General features: G+C 45.2%; 1 protein-coding gene across 4 annotated transcripts in view; it reads right to left on the bottom strand.

The window, feature by feature from the left end:
• LOC111872344 (myosin-I heavy chain) overlaps positions 1-21,150 on the bottom strand; it is a 160,864-nt gene that overhangs the window by 119,734 nt on the left and 19,980 nt on the right. For all 4 annotated transcript variants that reach the window (XM_033754648.1, XM_023866112.2, XM_033754649.1 and 1 more), the window contains exon 2: positions 20,247-20,359. In XM_033754648.1, coding sequence (XP_033610539.1) covers positions 20,247-20,359 — 113 coding nt within the window. The remainder of the gene's footprint in view (positions 1-20,246; positions 20,360-21,150) is intronic.

Here is a 21,150-nt window from a genome sequence, read left to right as displayed (position 1 = left end):
GGCATTTTCGAAAATCAGCTTTAAGCACCAATCAATTCAAATTAAAGGTAATTTCACGAAGTTAACTTTACATTCATACTTTAAATGTATCATGTATTATGCTGGTTTATTATTTTGTTCCGTTTATTGTCAATAATCGTTACTTTCTATTCTGAGTTTAAAACGGTCGTAACTCCGTAACCGTCCAAAATCGGACACATGTTTATATGAACTTTTTTGATCACAAAGCCCTGGGAAATCACCTCCTGCAGTTATGCCCTAAAGTCGTGAAACACCCTGTATAACTGTAATCCACACAAACGCGAAGCATCAACGTCAGTCCCTCCCTCGACTATGATTCCCAGCGGGCGGACCTCCTTTGCCACTAATTCAATCAACAAAACAACGAAGCGCTCTACCCTATCAGAGCGGTTAATAACAAGAACCGCTGTACGCATCTACATAAACACTGCGGGCGGTTCCAGCATCGTATCAAGATTAAACACGTAGTAACGGATCTTCTGGGATGTGACGCCGTGTAGTTTCGTAGTTATGAGTAACCTGAGCCCTCCATCTTCTATCCTAGCCATGCTATCATGCTGCACAAAATATACGATATTAAAGGTAAAGCTAAATGTGTCCCTGTGCCTACTTAATTAAGCATCAGGGCATGAAGACATATGGAGAAGTGGAGGTATAGCTCCACCATTCTTGGTCTCGGCACTAGATGGAAGTGAGTGGTCAGATTCACGCTCAGGCCGATTTACCTCCGGTACCTATTGGATAGGAGGCTGGGCGGGTCCTAGAGCCGGTATAGAAGCTATGAAGTAGATGAATATCTCTTGTCCCTGTCAGGAATCGGACCCCGGCTCTCCAGCCAGTAGCCAGTCGCTATATCAACTGAGCATCCCAAATTCCACTCGGATAGATTGCACCCCTAAAATCAATTACATAACCCAAGGTAAAAGGTAAAGTTCTCCCTGTGCTTAAATAATTAAACATTACGCCATGAAGACGTATGGGTTGAGGGTGGAGTCATAGATCCACGTAACCCCAAAAAGGTAAAATTATCCTTGTAACAGACCGTAGAGGCCCATAGGCTTGCGAAATGTCGAGGCTCCCACATTTCATAGACAATCGACTCACAGATGGCGGTAAGGTTGTCAGCTGAGTCAACTCCACGGACATTGTGCGGCTGTAAAGATTAGATCAATTGAAAAATCCAATGTCCTCATCTGGAATCGAACTCGCGACCTTCCAGCTTGTAGCATAGTGTCTCAACCAATTACGCTACCGCTACCCCGCCACGTAACCGAAAGACATTAAAATAGAATATGATTAGGACTGTTTATAAATATATATGGAATATTGTAAACCAGTGGCGAAAGTACTGGCCTGTATGAATGAGCCGCCCGGCCACTAAAAATGGAAGGCATATAAGCTAAGTTCTCACTTCTCTACACAATACAATCCCGAATGGCTTGGCTTCGATTCGAATGCTAACTACCGTGTGCCTTACACGCCACGACGTTTCTTCGTTCCGTATGTACCAGGAGATGCAACCTGGTAGAATCACCGCTCGATCATGGTCCAAAAACTGTGCTTCTGCGCAAACGCAGCTGTGAAATGACAGAGAGAGAATACTATTGCGTCATCCGTGCGTTTGCATTTCCGCATGGCGTGACCTGCAGAACAGCAGTCGCCACTGGAAGCAGTAACAGGTCAATTAGACATAAAATGTCATGCTGGAACTGGTATTGGTCACTCAACGGGATATTAGCGTTTGCTTCCGAATGCAGTGTTTCATTACACATACACAAATCACTGTTTATTCACGCATGTAATCAATATCATTCTGTCTGTTGCACTCTTGGGAAATACTTCACACAATCACGTCGCCACACGCCAATGCCATGATCTACATCCAGGTCACCGATCAGCAGGGCAAGTCGCACACAGCGGTATCTAGTCTCGACACTAAACGGACAGCATTGGAGCTGTTCGACACTCATCTTCGCGAGTGTGTAAGGGATGCGAATCAGGAACAACGGGTAGTGGCAACACGCTCCGCTTGCGAGATATGACGTACATCCTAACATAACTGCATAAATACGAGTATTGCAGTATGATATGGAATGTTCAGCCCAACCAATGAGCTACACTCTTCTCTCTCTCCTCTCGCTCCCACTTTGGAGCTTAAGGCTGATTTCTCAGTTTCATGTTATCATCTTTACAGACGGTTGGACTCCTTGGACGGGTGATCAGCTCATCGCAAAGCCTCTATCTAAACAAAGGATAGAACAAACACAGACTAAACGCATACACACACGAACCAACGATCCCGGATTCCGAGCGAGGGAAGACAGCTCAGCTACCGTGACCGGCTAATGAACTACAATACGATACAATATTTTGTTAGACGCAGTCTGTCTCATCCGGCCTTGAATCCTTGTTACATAGCCTTGGGTAGGACCCACCAGAAAACACCGTTTCCTAATAATTCCTATATTGTTACAGAGGTGTGTTCAGCTCGCAGTTGCATATAAACGACAGTTCTATTGTTGCGTGAGTGTTGGTTTCCGCAGGAACCTATTTACCGAGTCATTGCCTAGCAATAAATGTCTACTTCTAGCTCCGCTATTCCGGCTTTCAGGCGCCATGTCACATTATTATTATTATGCCTGTGGTTCTCTATGGGTGTGAAACTTGGCCTCTGACATTAAGGGAGGAACACAGACTGACGGTATTTGAGAACAGGGTGCTGAGGAGAATATTTGGACCGAATAGAGATGAAGTGACAGGAAGTTGGAGAAAACTGCATAATGAGGAGCTTCATAACTTGTACTCTTCTCCAAGTATAATTAGCATGATCAAGCCAAGGAGGATGAAGTGGGCAGGACATGTAGAACGAATTGGGGAGAAGAGGAATGCATATAGGATATTGGTGGGAAAGCCAGAGGGAAAGATACCACAGGGAAGACCAAGGCGTAGGTGGGTGGACAATATTAAAATGGATCTTAGAGAGATAGGATGGGATGGTATGGATTGGATAGATCTGGCTCAGGATAGGAGCCAGTGGAGGGCTCTTGTGAATATGGTAATGAAACTTCGGGTTCCATAAAATGCTGGGAAATTCTTGAGTGGCTGCAGAATTGGTGGCTCCTCCAGAAGGGCTCAGCTCCATGAGTGAGTAAGTAAGTATTATTATTATTATCATCACATTATTATACAAATGAAGTGTGTAATGTGGTATATAGAAACCCTTCGTGTTTATTACCGTGTTCACAAATGGCTGTAATTGGATATCATTACATTTATGGGCCATAAAGGGCAATATTATTACAAACCCATAAACTGTTCATCTTATACGATATATATAATATACCGCTCTGGCTAATGCAAGGTCTGTTATAGCCCATAAATATGCTATTCTATTTTTTCGTTTTCTTGGCGAATCTTTGATAAATGCTCGTGGATTTTCTTCCACAAGTAACGTTGTAACAACAAATTCTAACTTCCGGTCTTTAAGAAGTGCACACTGTCTTACGTCATATGCACTTCACTTTCAATCGACATGCGTCCGTTCGGGCTTAGTTTATGGCGTAAGATGAATATTTTGCCAATATGAAGCAAAGACAAATACTGCTTGTAGGCTGTACGAATTTATAGACCGATAAACGGCACATTTTAGACACTGGAAAAACTAGCCGGCACCCTCAGAGTTCCACCTTTCATATTAACGAGATGGTCCCTTCTCTCAGTCCAAATCCTGAAGTATTCGTACACTCTGTTTAAAACATCTCCGAATGTACGTCGTAAGTACGCAACCTTAATTCCGTGGCCTGTAGTCCGCAAGCCAACTATACCGACCGAGAGACCGCCGCTTGTCGGCGAAGTTAGTGCCAACTTTAGCGGGTAGAGGGTGTCGTGTGGTCAGCGCAACGGATTCCCAGGGCCGTTAATCTCGTTTTTTTTAGACCGGTTTATATCCAGAAGTTTACGTAGGCTATATAGGGTCCTATAGGTTCCTATGAGAGACAGACAGAGGTGGGCAGACGGATGGACAGACAGATACAGACGATTATGATAAAAGAAGGCGCGTCATGTTTTTTATGACTTACAGACATCCTCTCCGATTTTTGCAAACTCAAAAGACGGCCAACTGTACCGTAAATTGAAAACATCAGACTAAACGCTGCGGTTTAAACACTCTGAAATGACAGGCGTCTTCTAGGACTGAAACTGGAAAAGTGTGGCACGGGCTATGGCCCGAACAGTTATGGAGTCAGCAGAAACTTTTCAGGAGGATCTTACAACCAATTCACTTTCCTCTTTTTGTTGCTTAGTTTATTATATTTTTTTCAGTAGGTTATTTAACGAAGTTTACATTGTTAAGTAGGCCGCACACCGGCATGCGTCAAGACATGTAACAGTCAAGACGCGATATCTACGACATGACGCAAAAAAAAAAAGGAGTACAGTTGAAATGAATGAGATTATGAAAACCGCCGCACACCGGTCTTAGTCATGATGCCGACGTCAGATTCATGCTGACGAATCATAAATGAAGCAAGACTGTGTCTTTTGTCTCATGTCTTGATGCAGTTGGTGTTCGGCCGCCCTAACACTTCTTAGCGTCGCGTAGTATTAAGATAAATGAATGAAGAACTGACAAGGATCTGGAAAGAAGCGATTGTGGCCTAATTTGGCTGGTGGGACCGCAGGAAACAACCGAGGTTCGAACTGTGCTCCTCCCGTATACAAGTCTAGACCAGTTTGTTCGGATTCTTATGCTTATTCAAAAACGCATTCTAACCTCTGCTGGTTAGGTCAATATATCTTCGAAAGCGAACATGATTGTGTATTATTAACTGGAAGAAATATAGAATTGAATGGTCGTGGCCTAATTTATAGTGCTATCCCCGAATCTGCTTGGAAATACTGAGGAAAATCGCAGGGTAACCGGATTTCTGGTCCAGAATCGGAATAAATACGAATGCCAATTGCGAAATATTCATATTAAATGCGGTGAAAATCAACCACAATGCTTTCCTGATCACAAACTGACCCGAAGCAAGGCCGTGCTGGGCCAAGGTCCAAATGTATGGGATTCCCCGTGTTCGGTGACATTGTTAGCATAAGTACCCTTCCATCAACCCCAGTGCGGGAGCGGCCGGCGAGGCTGGTGACGGGCGTTAAACCTCAATAATGAGGCTGGTTGCCATAGCTACGGGAGATGAGGCGGCAGATCAATGACCGCCGTCACGGCGACAGGACCAGTGTCTCCACTCAGCTGGAGAGTCATAGGAACTGGATTAAAACGGGGCTTCCCCTCCTTAAATGGTGTACGTCGTGTGTCAAGAGCGGGCACTGTAGTCTCACCCACAGACCACAGGAACCTTGTTACATATTTCACTGGGTGCTCAATTTGGCCGTCTCAAACGCCGTTCATTGTCTTCCGGCTGAGGTATGTAAGATTCATGAAACTAACCGCCCTTAAGGCCGCACCATAGCTCAAGCGGTTAGTCGCTGGCTTCCCACCGCGGCGGCCCGGGTTCGATCCCGGTTCTGGTCAAGTGGGATTTGTGGTGGACAAAGTGGCGCTGGGGCAGGTTTTCTCCGAGTACTTCGATTTCTCCTGCCAATGTTCATTCCTCCAATTGCTCCACAATCACCCTCACCTATCATCTGGGGCTGGTACAATAAGCCAGAAGTGGCCGCAGTACAAGGGACTTAGTCCCACCCCACTAGCAATAATAAAAAGTAAAAGAAGAGAAAACTAAATATACGAGTATACAGACATCTCGTCACCAAAATCCCACATAAAATCGTAACATAAAAAATAGTTAATAGATCCTTTGAAAATGGGGCAAGATTATAAAATATTTGGGAACGACAGTGACAGATCAAAATTTGATTCATAAGAAAATTGAAATAAGACTGAACATGGGTAATGCTATGTAAGATTTGAGGTTTTCACGCCGGTGACTATGAAGAATGCCGTCTTCTGGGATGTGGCGCCGTGTAGATCTTGTGCAAAACCGACAGCCTCGGAGGAACGTCTATACGGCGCCACATCCCAGAAGATGGCATTCTTCAAGGGTAATGTTTGCTACCATTCGGTTCTGAAACTTCTGTCTTTCTCTTCTGCTGCCTACAATCGTAAATACTAAAATATATAACAACTATTTTGCCTGTAGTTTTGTATTGGTGTGAAATTTGGTCTGACATTAAGGGAAGAACATAGACTGATGGTATATGAGAGCAGGGTACTAACAATAACCGGACTGAAGAGGGATAAAATGGTAGAAGGTTGGAGAAAATTTCATAATGAGGAGCTTCGTAACCCGTAATCTTCACCAAGTATAATTAGAATCATCAAGTCAAAGAGGATGGGGTGGGCAGGGCATGTAGCACGCACAGGGGAGAAAAGGAATGTATATAGGATTCTAGTGGGAAAGCCGAAAGAGACCCAACAGGAAGACTGGAAAGGATTTGGAAGGAAGTGGTCGAGGCCTAATTGAGTTACTGTGCCGGCATTTATCCGGAGAGGCTGAGGAAATCAACGAATATCTCAGTCAGGATATCAGTGTCCCAGTCAACATTCGAACTGAGAACCTGCCGAATTCCAGTCTATAAAGCGATACCGGTAGACCAACCTGTTCGGCAAAATTCCGTGTCAGGTCCGAAATATTTCACGGCCAGTCTCCGAAATCGTGGAACTGCATCTAGTCGTGACGCCGTCACTGTAAGGTAGACCGCACACCGGCATGCGACAAGATATGTAACAGTCAAGACACAATCTCTGCGACATGACGCAAAGAAAGGAGCACAGATGAAATAAATGAGATTATGAAAACCGCCGCACACCTGTCTGAGTCATGTTGCTGATGTCAGCTTCACGCTGCAGACACTTGCAGCAAGACTCGGCATGTTCCTTTCCTGTGCGTTAAGACTCAAACATCAGTACCCAAGTAACAGCACCGGTGTACGTTATCAGCATGACGTCATGTCATCAACTAGAGATGTGATAATAAGCAGACACGTGCTGCTTCGGTGTACTGACTTGAGTCTGAATCACGAATGAAGCAACACTGCGTTTTTGTCTAATGTCTTGATGCTTGTCTTGACGCAGTTGGTGTGCGGCCGCCTTAAGGCATCCACTTCCTTCTACGACAGTGCAGCTACTGTTTCTGCGTCATAACTTCCCCTCCCTGTTACTTTTACCATAAGATCAAGAGTGTCCTTAACATAGCTGTAAAACAGAGGAGCGTGTAGGAACGCATGAATCACTCCTTCAGATTGTACGTAATTTCCGGCTGGGTGCTACGTACTCAAACGTGTGAAATGAAAGCAATTAACGTAATGGACCTCTTGTGCTCAACCACTTGACGAAACCTCACTACCGCACCTACATGCGGTGAGGTTCCCTTCCGCTCCACAACCACCGCTGCATCGCTTCTCAGTGGGATGCAGGCCCAACACTTATCGACGGAGGCCATTTCAACTCCACAGGGGTCAACAGATTTGATGGCCCACAGGAAAAAGAAAAAGTTACATATACTTCATGTACTTCTGTCTGGATGGGGACGAAGGGTGAAGTTCGGGTTAAGAACATGGATAGACGGCAGGAGTTCGATTCCCAACACAGCCATTAAGAAATCTTGTTTCCATATGACACAGGGGACAGACGAGTAACTTTGGTGAAAAACCAGCTTCTTTTTCATCATGTTGAGAACACTTTCCCCCTATTTATTTATGCATAAAAAATCAACAAACTCCTTAGTTTTAGTCCGCAACCGAACTATATCGACCGAGCGACCGCCGCTTGTTGGCGAAGTTAGTGCCAACTTTAGCGGATAGAGGGTGTCGCGTGGTCAGCGCAACGATTCCCCACGGCCGTTAATTTCGGTTTTCTAGACCGGGTTTATTTATGCATACATTTTATTTATTTACCTACTTATCGTCTAGCGATAGGTCAGTCGGAATAATGACGGGATGCACGGCCCGGGTTCGATTCCCAGAAGTGGCAGAGATTTACTCTTCTCCACAACAATCAGACAGTTTCTGGGGTCCACCTAGCCCCCTGTCTAATGCATCCTCATGTCTCTTTCTTCAGGGAAAAATCGGACCGATCGTGAACCTGATCAAACATCTCCTCCTACTGCCGAATCCAAAAATGGTGAATCTATATTTCCACTCCCCTCATAGGTCTTCATGACGTAGTGCTTAATTAATTAAGCGCGGAGACAACTTTATATTTAGCTTACTTATCCACTAGCGGGATCCGCGTAATATCAACGTAATCCTTAACTTCATAACATTCAACACCGAAAAAAAAGTAATGCTTCAAGTAGCTCTTATAAATACGTATTTTTCATAAAAACAACTGACAACAGATCCACCTGCTGGCAGAAGCACTCTATCGGCGCACTGTTTTACTATAATCTCACGCAGCACCATAATAATTTTACTGTATACTGAGATGTATTTATGGTTTATTCAACGATGATATCGCTATCTCAGAATAAGAGTCAAATTATACTGAATTGAAAAAAAAAAGAGGTGGATAGAAACGGTCGTAGCTTACGTTGTGGTATTATCCCTTAATTTACTTAAGGGGACTGAGGAATACCACGAAGAACCACACTGTTACCACTGCTCCATAAGTCTATGTATTTATCACCGCCCTCATGCGTACTACATAACCTACTCATCCCATTCTCTCACTTAGAGGCAATCTTAACAGTGTAATATAGGTCCTATGAGTGATCAACTCCGTGCGTCAAGAAACAAGAAATCGCCAGCGCAGTGAGGGACATAAAAGCTACTGGAATGGTAACTACAGCAGCCAGTATCACTCCTACGCCAATTAAATGTGATTTTCTGCTAATCAACATTTTAGAATTACAGTGGGTTGCACAAATACGGCCGTCCCACTCCAACTGTTCGTGTCGGCATGTAATAATGACCCACTTCCTTATTCTGATACCAGACCCGTATAGATGGACAAAAACTGACTCGTAATGTAATCCTCCGCCGGTCACGGTAGCCCAGTGGTCTAAGGCGTGTACTGTCTTCGCTCGCTTAGAAACCGGGATCGTGGGTTCGAATCCCACTTGGGGCATGGATGTTTAGTTTGTGTGTGTGCGTTTTTCTGTGTTTGTGTACAGGTAGAGGCCTTGCGACGAGCTGATCACCCGCCCAAGGAGTCCTACCGAATGTGTAAGATCTAGATAAACCGAAGTGAACGGAGAAGTTCATGGAGGTAGGCCTAGGCCCACTGGGGCTGTAGTGCCAAGGAAAAAAAATGTAACCCTCGAGGCGAAACAGGGAAACCAGAGAGCGAACTCNTTTTCTGTGTTTGTGTACAGGTAGAGGCCTTGCGATGAGCTGATCACCCGCCCAAGGAGTCCTACCGAACGTGTAAGATCTAGAAAAACCGAAGTTCACGGAGAAGTACACGGAGGTAGGCCTAGGCCCACTGGAGCTGTAGTGCCAAGGGGAAATAAATGTAAACCTCCAGGCGAAATAGGGAAACTAGTGAGCGAACTTTATCGAGATGTAAATGAAAGCATCAACAGACAAACCTAAGAAAAATTTATTGATTTCGAAAATTGCATGCACAATTTCTGTAATTCAACTCGCAAATGTGTGTTTCTACGACAGAGTACTATCTCCTGGGATATGGGGCTGTGTAGTATCATAGAAGCTGAAGATGGAGGCAGTACGATCTGCGAAACTTCTATTGGGCTACACACCATACTTCTAATACTCCTCAGTTCCGACAAGGGCGAGATTTTTCTCTTCTCCACGTCGTTCAGACCGGTCTTGGGGCCCACCCAGCCTCCTTTTCAATGGGTACCGACGGATATTTGTCTGGAGGTAAAGCGGCCAGGGCGTGAAGCTGACTGTTCACCCCCAAATTAGTGTCGAGGTCAAAAATACGTGGATCTATACATCCACTCCCCCTTACGCCTTCATGGGGTAGTACTTAATTCGTTAAGCACAGGGACAACTTTGCCTTACCATGGTCACTACCGTGAGAAACTCAAATACAAAAGAATTTCTAAGGCTGTCAGACCTAGAACCTTTCAAAGCGAAACAAATGCACTAAAATCTTATCAGGCGACCAGCCTTGTCAATGTCGACTAAAGAAATAATGTACCTGATATCTCCGTTTCCATCGTCAGGGCAGTTGTCTGATGACTGACTTTGACGGAGATCCCTTACACATTGTCTAACTCAACCTTGACATGGCTGTTCGCCTGAAAAGATTCTGGCGAGTTACTTAGACGTGATGCCAGTTCTTTGTACTGGAACTAGAGTATATATTACAACAGCAATAGATCAGAATTACAGGTTAAAGGCAGAATCTGTTGGAGGAATTTCTACTAATGTTCATTGCAGAATCTTCTATTTTCCACCTCCTTTCCTGTTACAGCAATAGCCTGAGTCTAATGTGTAGATTATAATAGCATTAAATCGGAATTATAGGTTAGGTGAAAGGTAAAGTCGTCCCTGTAACGGGCCGTGAAGGCCCATAGGGCTCTGAGACGTCGAGGCTCCCACATTTTCTCCAGACAATCGGCTCACAGATGGCGATAAGGTTGTCAGCCTTATGCGCCGGTCGCCTTTTACTTCCCAGGAAGATTCCTGGTACTCATTTCTGTTAGAAGTTGAGTCGACCCCAGGGCCATAGTCCGGCTGAAAGGATTAGGTCAATTGAAAAAAAAAATCCACCTCATCAGTACTGGAACCCGCGACTTTCCGGCTTGTAGCATAGTGCCTCAACCAACTACGCTACCGCGTACAGGATAAACGCAGAATCTATTGGAGGAATTTAAGGTAATGTTCATTGCAGAATCTTCTGTTTTCATCTCCTTTCCTGTTACGGGAACAGTCTATATCCACGTCAACGAAACAGGTTTTTACACACAGGTCACATGATTCGGCATGTAATAATTACCGTCAGATCTGTACACGAAAATATGAAATAGGAAACACATGCTCATATCTTAACGAATACAATGCATAATGCTTATTCCTTCAAATGCTACATAACGTGTAAGAATTCCTATCTTGTCGTGTAATATCTCGTATTATTATTATGGCTCTACAGCCCTCTGTTGGGCCCTGGTCGCTTTTTCAGTTTCTTAATCCTATACACAGTCGGTAGGACTCCTTGGACGGAGGATCAGCCCGTCGCAAGGCCGCAACTACAAACGGGACAACACAAACACAGAATAAACGCACACAGACATCCATATCTTAAGTCAGATTCGAACACACGATCCAAGCATTCGAGCGAGCGAAGACATTTCAAGCCTTAGACCGCGCGGCCACTGTGACCGGCGTAACATTTCATATTCCTCCCTTATTCCGTCTCTGGTAGATATGAGCATTTCGCAAATTTAGTTACAAGCCTGTATGTTCTTATTACAATGTATGCAACCATATGAATTGGTAAAGCTGCCAAACAAACAAACTCCGTGGTTTTAGTCCGCAGGTGAACGATATCGACGGAGCGACCGTCGCCTTTCGGCGACGTTAGTGCCAACTTTAGCGGACAGAGGGTGTCACGTGGTCAGCGCAACGGATCCCCACGGCCGTTAATCTCGGTTTCCTAAACCGGTTGGTAAAGATGTCTCTGTTCTTAATTAACTCAGCATCATGACATGAAGACGTATGGGGGAGTAGAGGAATAGTTCCACCATTCTTGACCTCGGCACTAGATGGAAGTGAGTGGTCAGCTTCATTCCTTTGCCGCTTTAACCCCGGAGATCTGACTGTGGACAAGAGAAAAATCTTTCCCTTTCCGGGACTCAAACCCTGGCCGTCCAGCCCGTCACTATACCGACTGAGCTATCCCGAGACGGTGTCGAAATTATCTGAGATCTATAAATACAAAATTACACACTGAAAGATCTTTCTCAAGATTTCATAAAATTTGCTATTCATCAAGAGCACACAGGAAGGAGGCCCTACCTGACCTGCGGCTTTTAGTGGAACTGCAGTGCCCGCAGAGACAGAAGGGTTCAAAGTTTCCCACATGGTCATAGACTGCAACGTTCGTCCCATTGTTATATCTTAGCAGAAAGAAATAAATACTCATAACATTTAATTACGTGCATTTGGGGGGGGGGCGTATATCTGCGAGCCAAGAAGTATGGAGGCAGCCACTTGGAACGAGATGCTGCAATCAACAGTTCTAGTTTATCCCTTGCACACGTGCCCTCTACTACATCAAAATCGAAAAGAATATTCGCCGTGTACTTCAAGCCATAACACAGGAAGTCCAGTCACGACTACAGACATGATTAATTGACTGTCAGTTCTCCTTCATTTCTCGAATGTTATATGCTAATGGCTATGTGCGGTCATTCTAAATTACACGGGTAGAACCTAGCAGAATAATGTTACCGTATTATTCGTGCCTTCATTCTTTGTTTACGGCATCTTCATAACAAAAAGAAATAAAGAAAAAACCTACAATTGCAAGCAACAATGGTATTACAGAAACATCGTCTCCTTATAAAGGTAAAGCTATCCCTGTATCAAGCCGTGAAGATCCATAGGGCTGTGAGACGTCGAAGCTCCCACATTTTCTAGACAATAGGTTCACAGTTGGCGGTGAGATTGTCAGCCACACGCGACAGTCACCCTTTACCCCCCAGGAATATTTCTTGTACGTATTTCTCTTAGAGGCTGAGTCACCCCAAGGCCTTAGAGCGGCTAGAAGGATTACGCCAATTGAAAAAAAAAATCCATCGACCTCATCGGGAATCGAACCAGGGACCTTCCGGTTTTTAGCACAGTACCACGCTACCGTGTGCCCCCATCGCCCACTTATAGATTTTAAAAATGTCAGCAATTGGCGTCCAAACACGATCAAAAGTGCCAAATATTTACGTGCAATGTGGTCACATTATTCCGGAACATCCTGTATGAACGTAAACAAATAACGATTCATCAAATAGGAAGAATAACTGGCGGGAAATGCTTCCTATCAGAGCTACAGTCAGACACGCATCCCATGAGCCAGCTTAACTTTCCTGTTTCAGACGGGTGTGGATTTTCCTTTTCACTCTCCGTGTTTCGGCGGGACATTATTCCTCTGAGGTGGAAGGAGAGATTTTTTATATTATTATTGCTAGTGGGGTGGGACTAAGTCCCTTGTACTGCTGCCACTTCTGGCCTATTGTACCGGCCCCAGATGATAGGTGAGGGTGACTGTGGAGCAACTGGTGGAATGAAGATTGGCAGGTGAAACCGAAGTACTCGGAGAAAACCTACCCCAGCGCCACTTTGTCCACCACAAATCCCACTTGACCAGACCCGGGATCGAACCCGGGCCGCCGCGGTGGGAAGCCAGCGACTAAACGCTTGAGCTATGGCGCGGCCCTGGAAGGAGAGATAGTTCTTACTTGGATTCTTCAACGACGCCCTCTCAGATGCTTAGGTTATATGGAAGTGGACCCGATTTTATTGTGAGCGACTAACTGCGAAAGAAGTGAAAGAAAACGGTCTCTGCCTATTTTAAGGCGCTACCCCAGAATTTTCTTGGAGGGAATGAGGAAAATTATGAAAGTCCTGATAAAAATTCCAGCCTTCGGACCCGAATCGAATCTGGACCATCGTAATACGAAGCAGGCGTGTGAAACACCCCGAAAGTTCGGGGGGGGAGAGGCGCTATAACGACAGCCAAAATCCAGTGCAGTGCAATCTGTCTTTCGTTGAACTTACTTTCATAATTACATTTCTCTTTAAAAAAAACAGAATCCCATCGAGCGAACAGGCTCAAGCAGTAAGACTTCTGGGCTACATTCGGGAGGAACCAGGTTCGAATCTCGATCAGGACGATGACTATCCTGACTAAAAATTTTCTCGGCCTTCCTCAGTCTCTCAACGCGAAAGTCAGAATAATATCTTGAAGCAAGGCAAGACACGACAATTTCCTTCAGAATTGTTTCCAATTCATTACTCATCCCAACATTCGACGCTGCAGTCTGAGCTACTTACAGCGTCGTTAGATAAACAACAATAAACAAAAGGCTTCGCGGTGTGGAGGTGGGTTAGAATACCTCCGACGTGGCCCTGTGAGTCGTAGGCGACGCCAAGGAAAACCCGGTGTCTGGCAGTATAACTGGGCCATTCTGTCACTATCTTCCTAGCTATCTGTGGTTCCAGGGCCCTTTGTTTGCTGGACCTTGAGCGCTTTCGAGTTTCTTCATTTTTTACACAATCATTAGGACTCCACAGACAGGGGATCAGCTCGTCGCACTAGCCTGTCACTGGGGGACATAAACATAGAGGTGTGGTCCTCCAGGGTGGGGATTTGACGCAATGCTAACAACCTTGCTTCGTAAAAAAAAGACTGTTGCGTAATCTGAAGTGAAAACCGGATACAGTCTGGCAGAACTTTCTGAGGGAGGCTGGGGCTCGATAGGGGTTATTTTGTCGACGATGATGATGAAATAAAAGGCCAAGATCCTAAGAGGTGTTACTGCAGCAATCACAGCGGGCAGCTTTTTTCTATGGCTGTTACGTTAACCTTGTCTCTTTAAATGCTCAACGAATAGAAAAAGATAATTCTTAATTTGAAGTGTGCAATACCACATTCTCTACTTATGCATCACCACACCTAACAGCTCTGTTGTACATCTAAAACCCTTACCAAACTGGCAACTGATCCCCCCACCAAAACAGTCAGACTCGTCATTCAGACCATGTATTTACATTTAGAATGCATGGAACTTTGCCTCTACTCCTCCATACGCCCTCACTGTTATTTCTTGAATGTCACCGATAACTTTATATTTTTCCTTCACGATTTTAACCCTCAGGCAGAGCAGCTTAGTCACGGAAGTGTCTGTCCACGTGTTGGATGACGGGAGTTCGATTTCTGGCAGGGGAAAGCATATTCCTTTCACTACTAAGTACAGTCCGGCTGTGAGACCCACCATGTCTACCATCCAATGAGTACACAGGGTTAATTTCTACGGGATAAGGTGAGTGGAACATGAAGCTGTCCATTAACCTCTGTCATTAAGTCTTTATGACAACGCTACTCAGAACCTTCATTGTAGCGCGGAGTGAATCCGGATATAGACTCTTTGTTCCTGTTTACAGATGTAGCAGGGTCTGCAAAGAGGAACTCTCCTGCCTTATCTCGCCACAAGCACGTTTCCTGCTTCGCGCTCTCTCTTTGTGGTAAAAAAAAAACAGCAAAAGTTTCGAGTGCACGCGTTTTGTTAACGTGCTGGCTCGGTTTAGCACGTCTACCGAAACCGATCTTGACAGCCGCCCTCACAAGGCGACACACGTACACACTGGTATGGTCATCTCACGGGACCCTATGTTCCTGTTTCTAGGGCGTTCTGTTGTCGCCAATTTGCCCGGTTAGTAGAGACTCAAGTGAGGGCAGTTTCTTTGCTTCTACCTTCTACGCTGCGTCACGCCTGCTCAACAGAGGGCCTAGACCGTACAATATTCAGGTGGAATGCAGTATCTGACCGCTCTCGGCCAGCCGATGTTAATGCTGTAATACAGTTATGCACATTCGCTTCCGTCGTAAATGCAAATTTATTTACAATTACTCCTTCACATAAAAATAAGTAAAGATATCCCTGTAACAGGCCGTGGAGGCCCATAGGGTTGTGAATGTTGAGGTTCCCACATTTTCTAGACAATCGGCTCATACATGGCGGCAAGGTTGTCAGCCTTACGCGCCGGCCGCCCTTTACTCCAAAGAATATTTCAAGAATATTCCTGGTACTCATTTCTGTTAAGAGGCTGAGTCGACCCCTGGGCCATAGTGCGGCTGGAAGGATTAGGTCAATTGAAAAATAAAAATCCAATGACCTAATCGGGACTTGAACCGGCGACCTTCGGCTTGTAGCATAGAGCCCCCCCCTACTCCTTCACATACAAATAAATTTTTAAAAAATTAAAACTTAGCCATTAGAAATTACTACACGTTTCGGCAGTGCTCATATGGGGGTCGTGGATGTACAGATCCACGTCTTCTTGACCTCAGCACTAGTTGGAGGTGAGCAGTCAGCTTCACGCCTCGGCAACCTTACCCCCGGGGAAATAACCCCCGGTAACAATTTGATAGGAGGTTGGATGGGACCCACATAGTTTGGACGACGTGGAGAAGAGAAAATTCTTGACCCTACTAGAATTCAAACTCCGAAATTTCGTTCGTTCAGCCGGCAGCCAGTCGCCTTACCGACTGCGCTACCCCGGCTCCTTATGAAGTCACTGTAATTGTATAAATTAATTCCAAGATGAATTCTCAAATAAAACCTGTTATATCGGCACGCAGAGTATGGTACGAAAAAATTATTCTGGTCTCTCTCCAAATGCAACAAAATATACGCGTGTCTCAACGACAAATCTGAAAGTAAATGATGGAACACGCCGTTCTTTTGATGTGAGAACGGCGCTCAGTAAAAATAACGTGAATAATTCTACCATCGACCGAGGTAGGGTCATGCAAATTATGTTATCTGGCGCAAAGCTCCCCTCAAGCAGAAAGCAACCGAGCTTCGCAGGAATTTCGCTGTCAATGGAAATTATGCAATTCTCGCTTTCGTCTATGCTGCATAGTTTCTCTGTTATTGCCACATTTTAAGAATAAAATCAAGCTCCATTAAACTTCATTATTACAATTATAGCTCTGTGTGTGCTGAAAACGGTACGCCACCAACACGTATGGGACAGAAGGGGGTAAAACTGCACGCATTTCCAATCGAGACGTTATAGATGAACTGTCAGCTTTACCCCCTGCGAAACAGTCCCGTACTCAACAGACATAAGGCTGGGTGATCCTAAGGGCAGGTTGTGAGAGGGTGCCTGACCCTGTCAGGAATGGAATTCTGATCATCCAGCACGTACCATGTTATTGAGTTATCCCAGATCACTTCAATAGGTCCGTCACATAGTCAGGAGGTTGGCCGCGCCATAGCTCAAGCGGTCAGTCGCTGGCTTCCCACCGCGGCGGCCCGGGTTCCATCTCGGGTCTGGTCAAGTGGGATTTGTGGTGGACAAAATGGCGCTGGGGCAGGTTTTCTCCAAGTACTTCGGTTTCCCCTGCCAATCTCCATTCCACCAACTGCTCCACAATCACCATCACCTATCATCTGGGGCTGGTACAATAGGTCAGAAGTGGCCACAGTACAAAGGACTTAGTCCCACCCCACTACCATTAAAAAAAATTAACCAGGAGGTTTGTCGCCAGATTCTCGACGGTGGCGCCCAAGTTCGATCCCAGTGATATCTGTGGCGGACAAAATGGTGCTGGGGTATCCTATCACCGTCTCGATACTGATAAACTCCGTATCTTCTAGTCCACAAGCTAACTATACCGACCGAGCGAGCAACTGCCGATGGTCGGCGAAGTTAGTGCCAACTTTTGCGGATAGAGGGTGTTGCGTGGTCAGCGCAACGAATCCCCACGGTCGTTTATTTCAGTATTCTAGACCGGAGCCGCTATTTCCTTGAAATAGCTCCTCAATTATCCTCACGTGGCTGAGCGGAGCCCGTTCCAGACCCACTACTTCTGTCAGCGCCGGTAATCGAACCCGGAACCTCTGGATCTGTAGCCAGGAACTCTGACCATTAAACCACAGTCTCAATAATGATAGTGTCGTTAAATAACACAAGGAACGCAAAGGCCATTTTATTGTTAGTTTTGTTTATTGGGCTGTGAATGCTTGGCGACAATCGTAAACGGGGGAATTCTAATTACGTCATTTGCATATTCGCGTGAATATATGACAAGTGTAGAACTGAGCAAATAGGACTCAAGCATAAATTAATGGGAGAAGTCCTGGGGTTTGGTTGTTTTGTTTACGCACGCAAGCACAGACCACTAACCTACTTCGTTCTGATTAAATAGTTCATAATCCACGCTAAATGAGGTATAAAATTATGTTATCGTAAAATGTGTATCATAGCTTCACTAAGAGAATATCTTCTGCAGAATTAGTTTTCCCCGAAATAATTAAATTGTCTGTAACTGGATTAGCTCCCCGTGCAATTCGGAGGGATAATAAAATGGCGACACATTAATTCGATCTGTCTGAAGGAAGCCTGATGAGGTATAGATGGCTGTCATGAAATTTACGTTATCGTTGTCATTGTTTCATGTTTATAGGAACATGTTAGAATATAACAAAAGGTACACGAAAACAGAACAACTTTTTCTCTCTGACGCTACAGCCCCAATTTGGGCCTTGGCCTACCTCCATGAAAATCTCCGTTTCACTTCGGTTTACTAGACCTTAAAATTCGGTAGGACTCCTTGGGCGGGAGATCAGCTCATAGCAATACCTCTACCCGTACACAAGCACTAAGCATCTATGCCCTCAGTGGACTTCGAACCCACGATACCGGCTTCCGAGCGAGCGAAGACAGTGCATGCCTTAGACCGCTCGGACACCGTGACCGACTAGAGCAACAATATCACATATTAAACTGAAGTTTGCTACTCACGGTAGCCGAGCGGTCTAAGGCATGCACTGTCTTCGCTCGCTCGGAAGCCGGGATCGTGGGTTCGAATCCCACTCAGGGCATGGATGTTTGTGTGCGTTTTTCTGTGTTTGTCTACAGGTAAAGGCCTTGCGACGAGCTGATCACTCGCCCACGGAGTCCTACCTATGTGTAAGATCTAGTAAACCGAAGTGAAACGGAGAGTTTCATGGAGGTAGGCCTAGGCCCAAATTGGGGCTTTAGCGCCACAGGAAAAAAAAATGAAGTTTACAGACTCTTAGCTGATCGGACATATCCTCCACATTTCATACAAACCGCGGTTCAAAGGAGCTTGAGACCAGAACTCAGCTACAGCCAGTTGAATCCAATTCACGCACTCATAATTGTATTGTTAATAAAACTAAACTAAAACTAAACTCCGTGGCTTGAGACCACAGTCAAACTACACCGACCGAGCGACCGCCGCTTGTCGTCGAAGTTAGTGCCAATTTTTGCGGATAGGGGTGTCGCGTGGTCGGCGCAACGGATCCCCACGGACGTTAATTTCGGTTTTCTAGACCGGAGCCGCCATTTCCTTGAAGTAGCTCCTCAATTATCCTCATGAGACTTAGTGGACCCCGTTACAGACCCACTAGTACTCAGAAAATCTGGTAGTGCCGGGAATCGAACCCGGACCTCTGGTTCTGTAGCCAGGAATTCTGACCACTAGACCACAGAGGCGGTCTTGTTTTGTTGATATCCACTTTCAAAACATATTACCTCCCATTCAGAAGTTAGGTCTCGAAAGAAGTCTCCCATCATCAGGGTTTTCGATTAAATTTTATATGCGATTGTCCTCTATTGATGCCGAACGTTCATCGTGTATCATCCTCCTCATTATGATAACCCTAACAGTAATCGGCGTGGAGTAGAAATTTAAAAAATCAGAAAGAGAACTACACTCTGGGAATTGTGACGTGTGGTCTGGCAGAAATTTACCGATGCCTCTGATCTAGCTTACTTCGCTTATTTTTCGACCTTGAAGACGGAGGCAGTACGTTCCTCCGAAACTTCGGTAAATTTCTACAGTATTACACAGCGTCACATTCCTGAAGGCAAGTACCGTTGTCAGAACCTCAACTCCATCACATGAACCTCGCAACCTCCCTTCATTGTCTCTCCCTTAGGCCCAAAAGTCTCCATAACATTGTTCTCAGCCACTCTGAACCTAAGTAAACGTAAAGTTATCCCTGTAACAGGCCGTGAAGGCCCATAGGGTTGTGAGACGTCGAGGCTCCCACATTTTCTCTAGATAATCGGCTCTCAGAGGGCGGTGAGGTTGTCAGCCTTACGTGCCGGCCTCCCTTTAGCCCCAAGAAGATGCCTGGTACTCATTTCTGTTAGAGGCTGAGTCGACCCAAGGCCCATAGTTCGGCTGGAAGGACTAGGTCAATTGAAAAATCCAATGACCTCACCGGGAATGGAACCTTCGACTTTCCAGCTTGTAGCATAGTGCCTCAACCACGCTTACATCTCGAGTACTTCTTTTAAATTGAAATCTTCTCTGATTTTCTTTTCATCGGAAAAATTAGGGGGTTGCCTTATATTCTGAATTATACGGTACATGATAATGGCCATCCACACCACGGAAAGCTTCCAAAGAACGTAACGTCGTTTTATGTTTCTTGTTGAAGTTCAGTTGCTGCTACAGGCACATATATCACAAACATCTGGAGATGGCTCACAGGCCTACCGATTCTGAGACGTACGCATGCTGAAGTAAAGGATACATATATCTGGTCCCGGCTATAGCGCACTAGAAGATTCTTGTTGATTCCCAGCACATCGATGTCCGAAATGACGGTCATATCCGGTACGCCCACTTCCGGGCTGGAGCCCAGCCCTGAAAACAATCACAATACGCAATATAAGTTAATACGTCAAGGGCACAAATGCATGGACACCAACATTCCCACAAGAAAAGAGGTTCTCGTTGTTGTGATTATTATGATTAGGTGATTCAGGACGTGGCACTTTGTAGTTCTGTAGGTACGTACCAATATTTCGAAAGAACCTCCTGCCTCCATCGTCAGGGCACAATATTTACTTAAAGAACGATGTCAACATCAAAGATTATATAGCGTATAACGATAGGGTGATTAGCGAAATAATCCTGTCACGATTTAGGGGTGACTATGGACGGGATATGAATTGTGAATGGGTTTACTGGCCACTTATACACATAACTCGGAACTATAAGTAATTACACTTCACAATCACAGCACCTGATTAGCCTTTCTCCAGCCTGCTGTGTCTTCATCAGACATTCCCTGGCAACGACTTCTAACACTAGAGATTCTTCAGTTTCACGCGCTCGCAGCTTCCCGTGCAGAATTCAACTCTCAGTTGCCTGAACTGACTGGGTGGCCTCAATTTTCTTCCTTATAACCCCTATGAAAAAACCGAGTTGAAAACACTGTTTCCAACAGTAGCTCTACTATTGTAGAGGCATGTTTACTGAGCCGTTGCATAGCAACAGCTGTTATCATGTTTGTTTTAAGGTCTTTGCCCAACAACGGGTCTATACGCCACAATATATTGGTGAAGGTGTGGAAGAAGGCGGTTCGACCCCGGGTCTGGTCAAGTGGGATTTGTGGTGGACAAAGTGACGCTGGGGCAGGTTTTCTCCGAGTA

This window comes from Cryptotermes secundus, unplaced genomic scaffold (assembly GCF_002891405.2).
Source record: "Cryptotermes secundus unplaced genomic scaffold, Csec_1.0 scaffold55, whole genome shotgun sequence".
In the NCBI taxonomy this organism is placed as follows: domain Eukaryota; kingdom Metazoa; phylum Arthropoda; class Insecta; order Blattodea; family Kalotermitidae; genus Cryptotermes; species Cryptotermes secundus.
The sequence above is the reverse complement of the archived record's forward strand: the minus strand, read 5'-3'. Positions and strand labels throughout refer to the sequence as shown.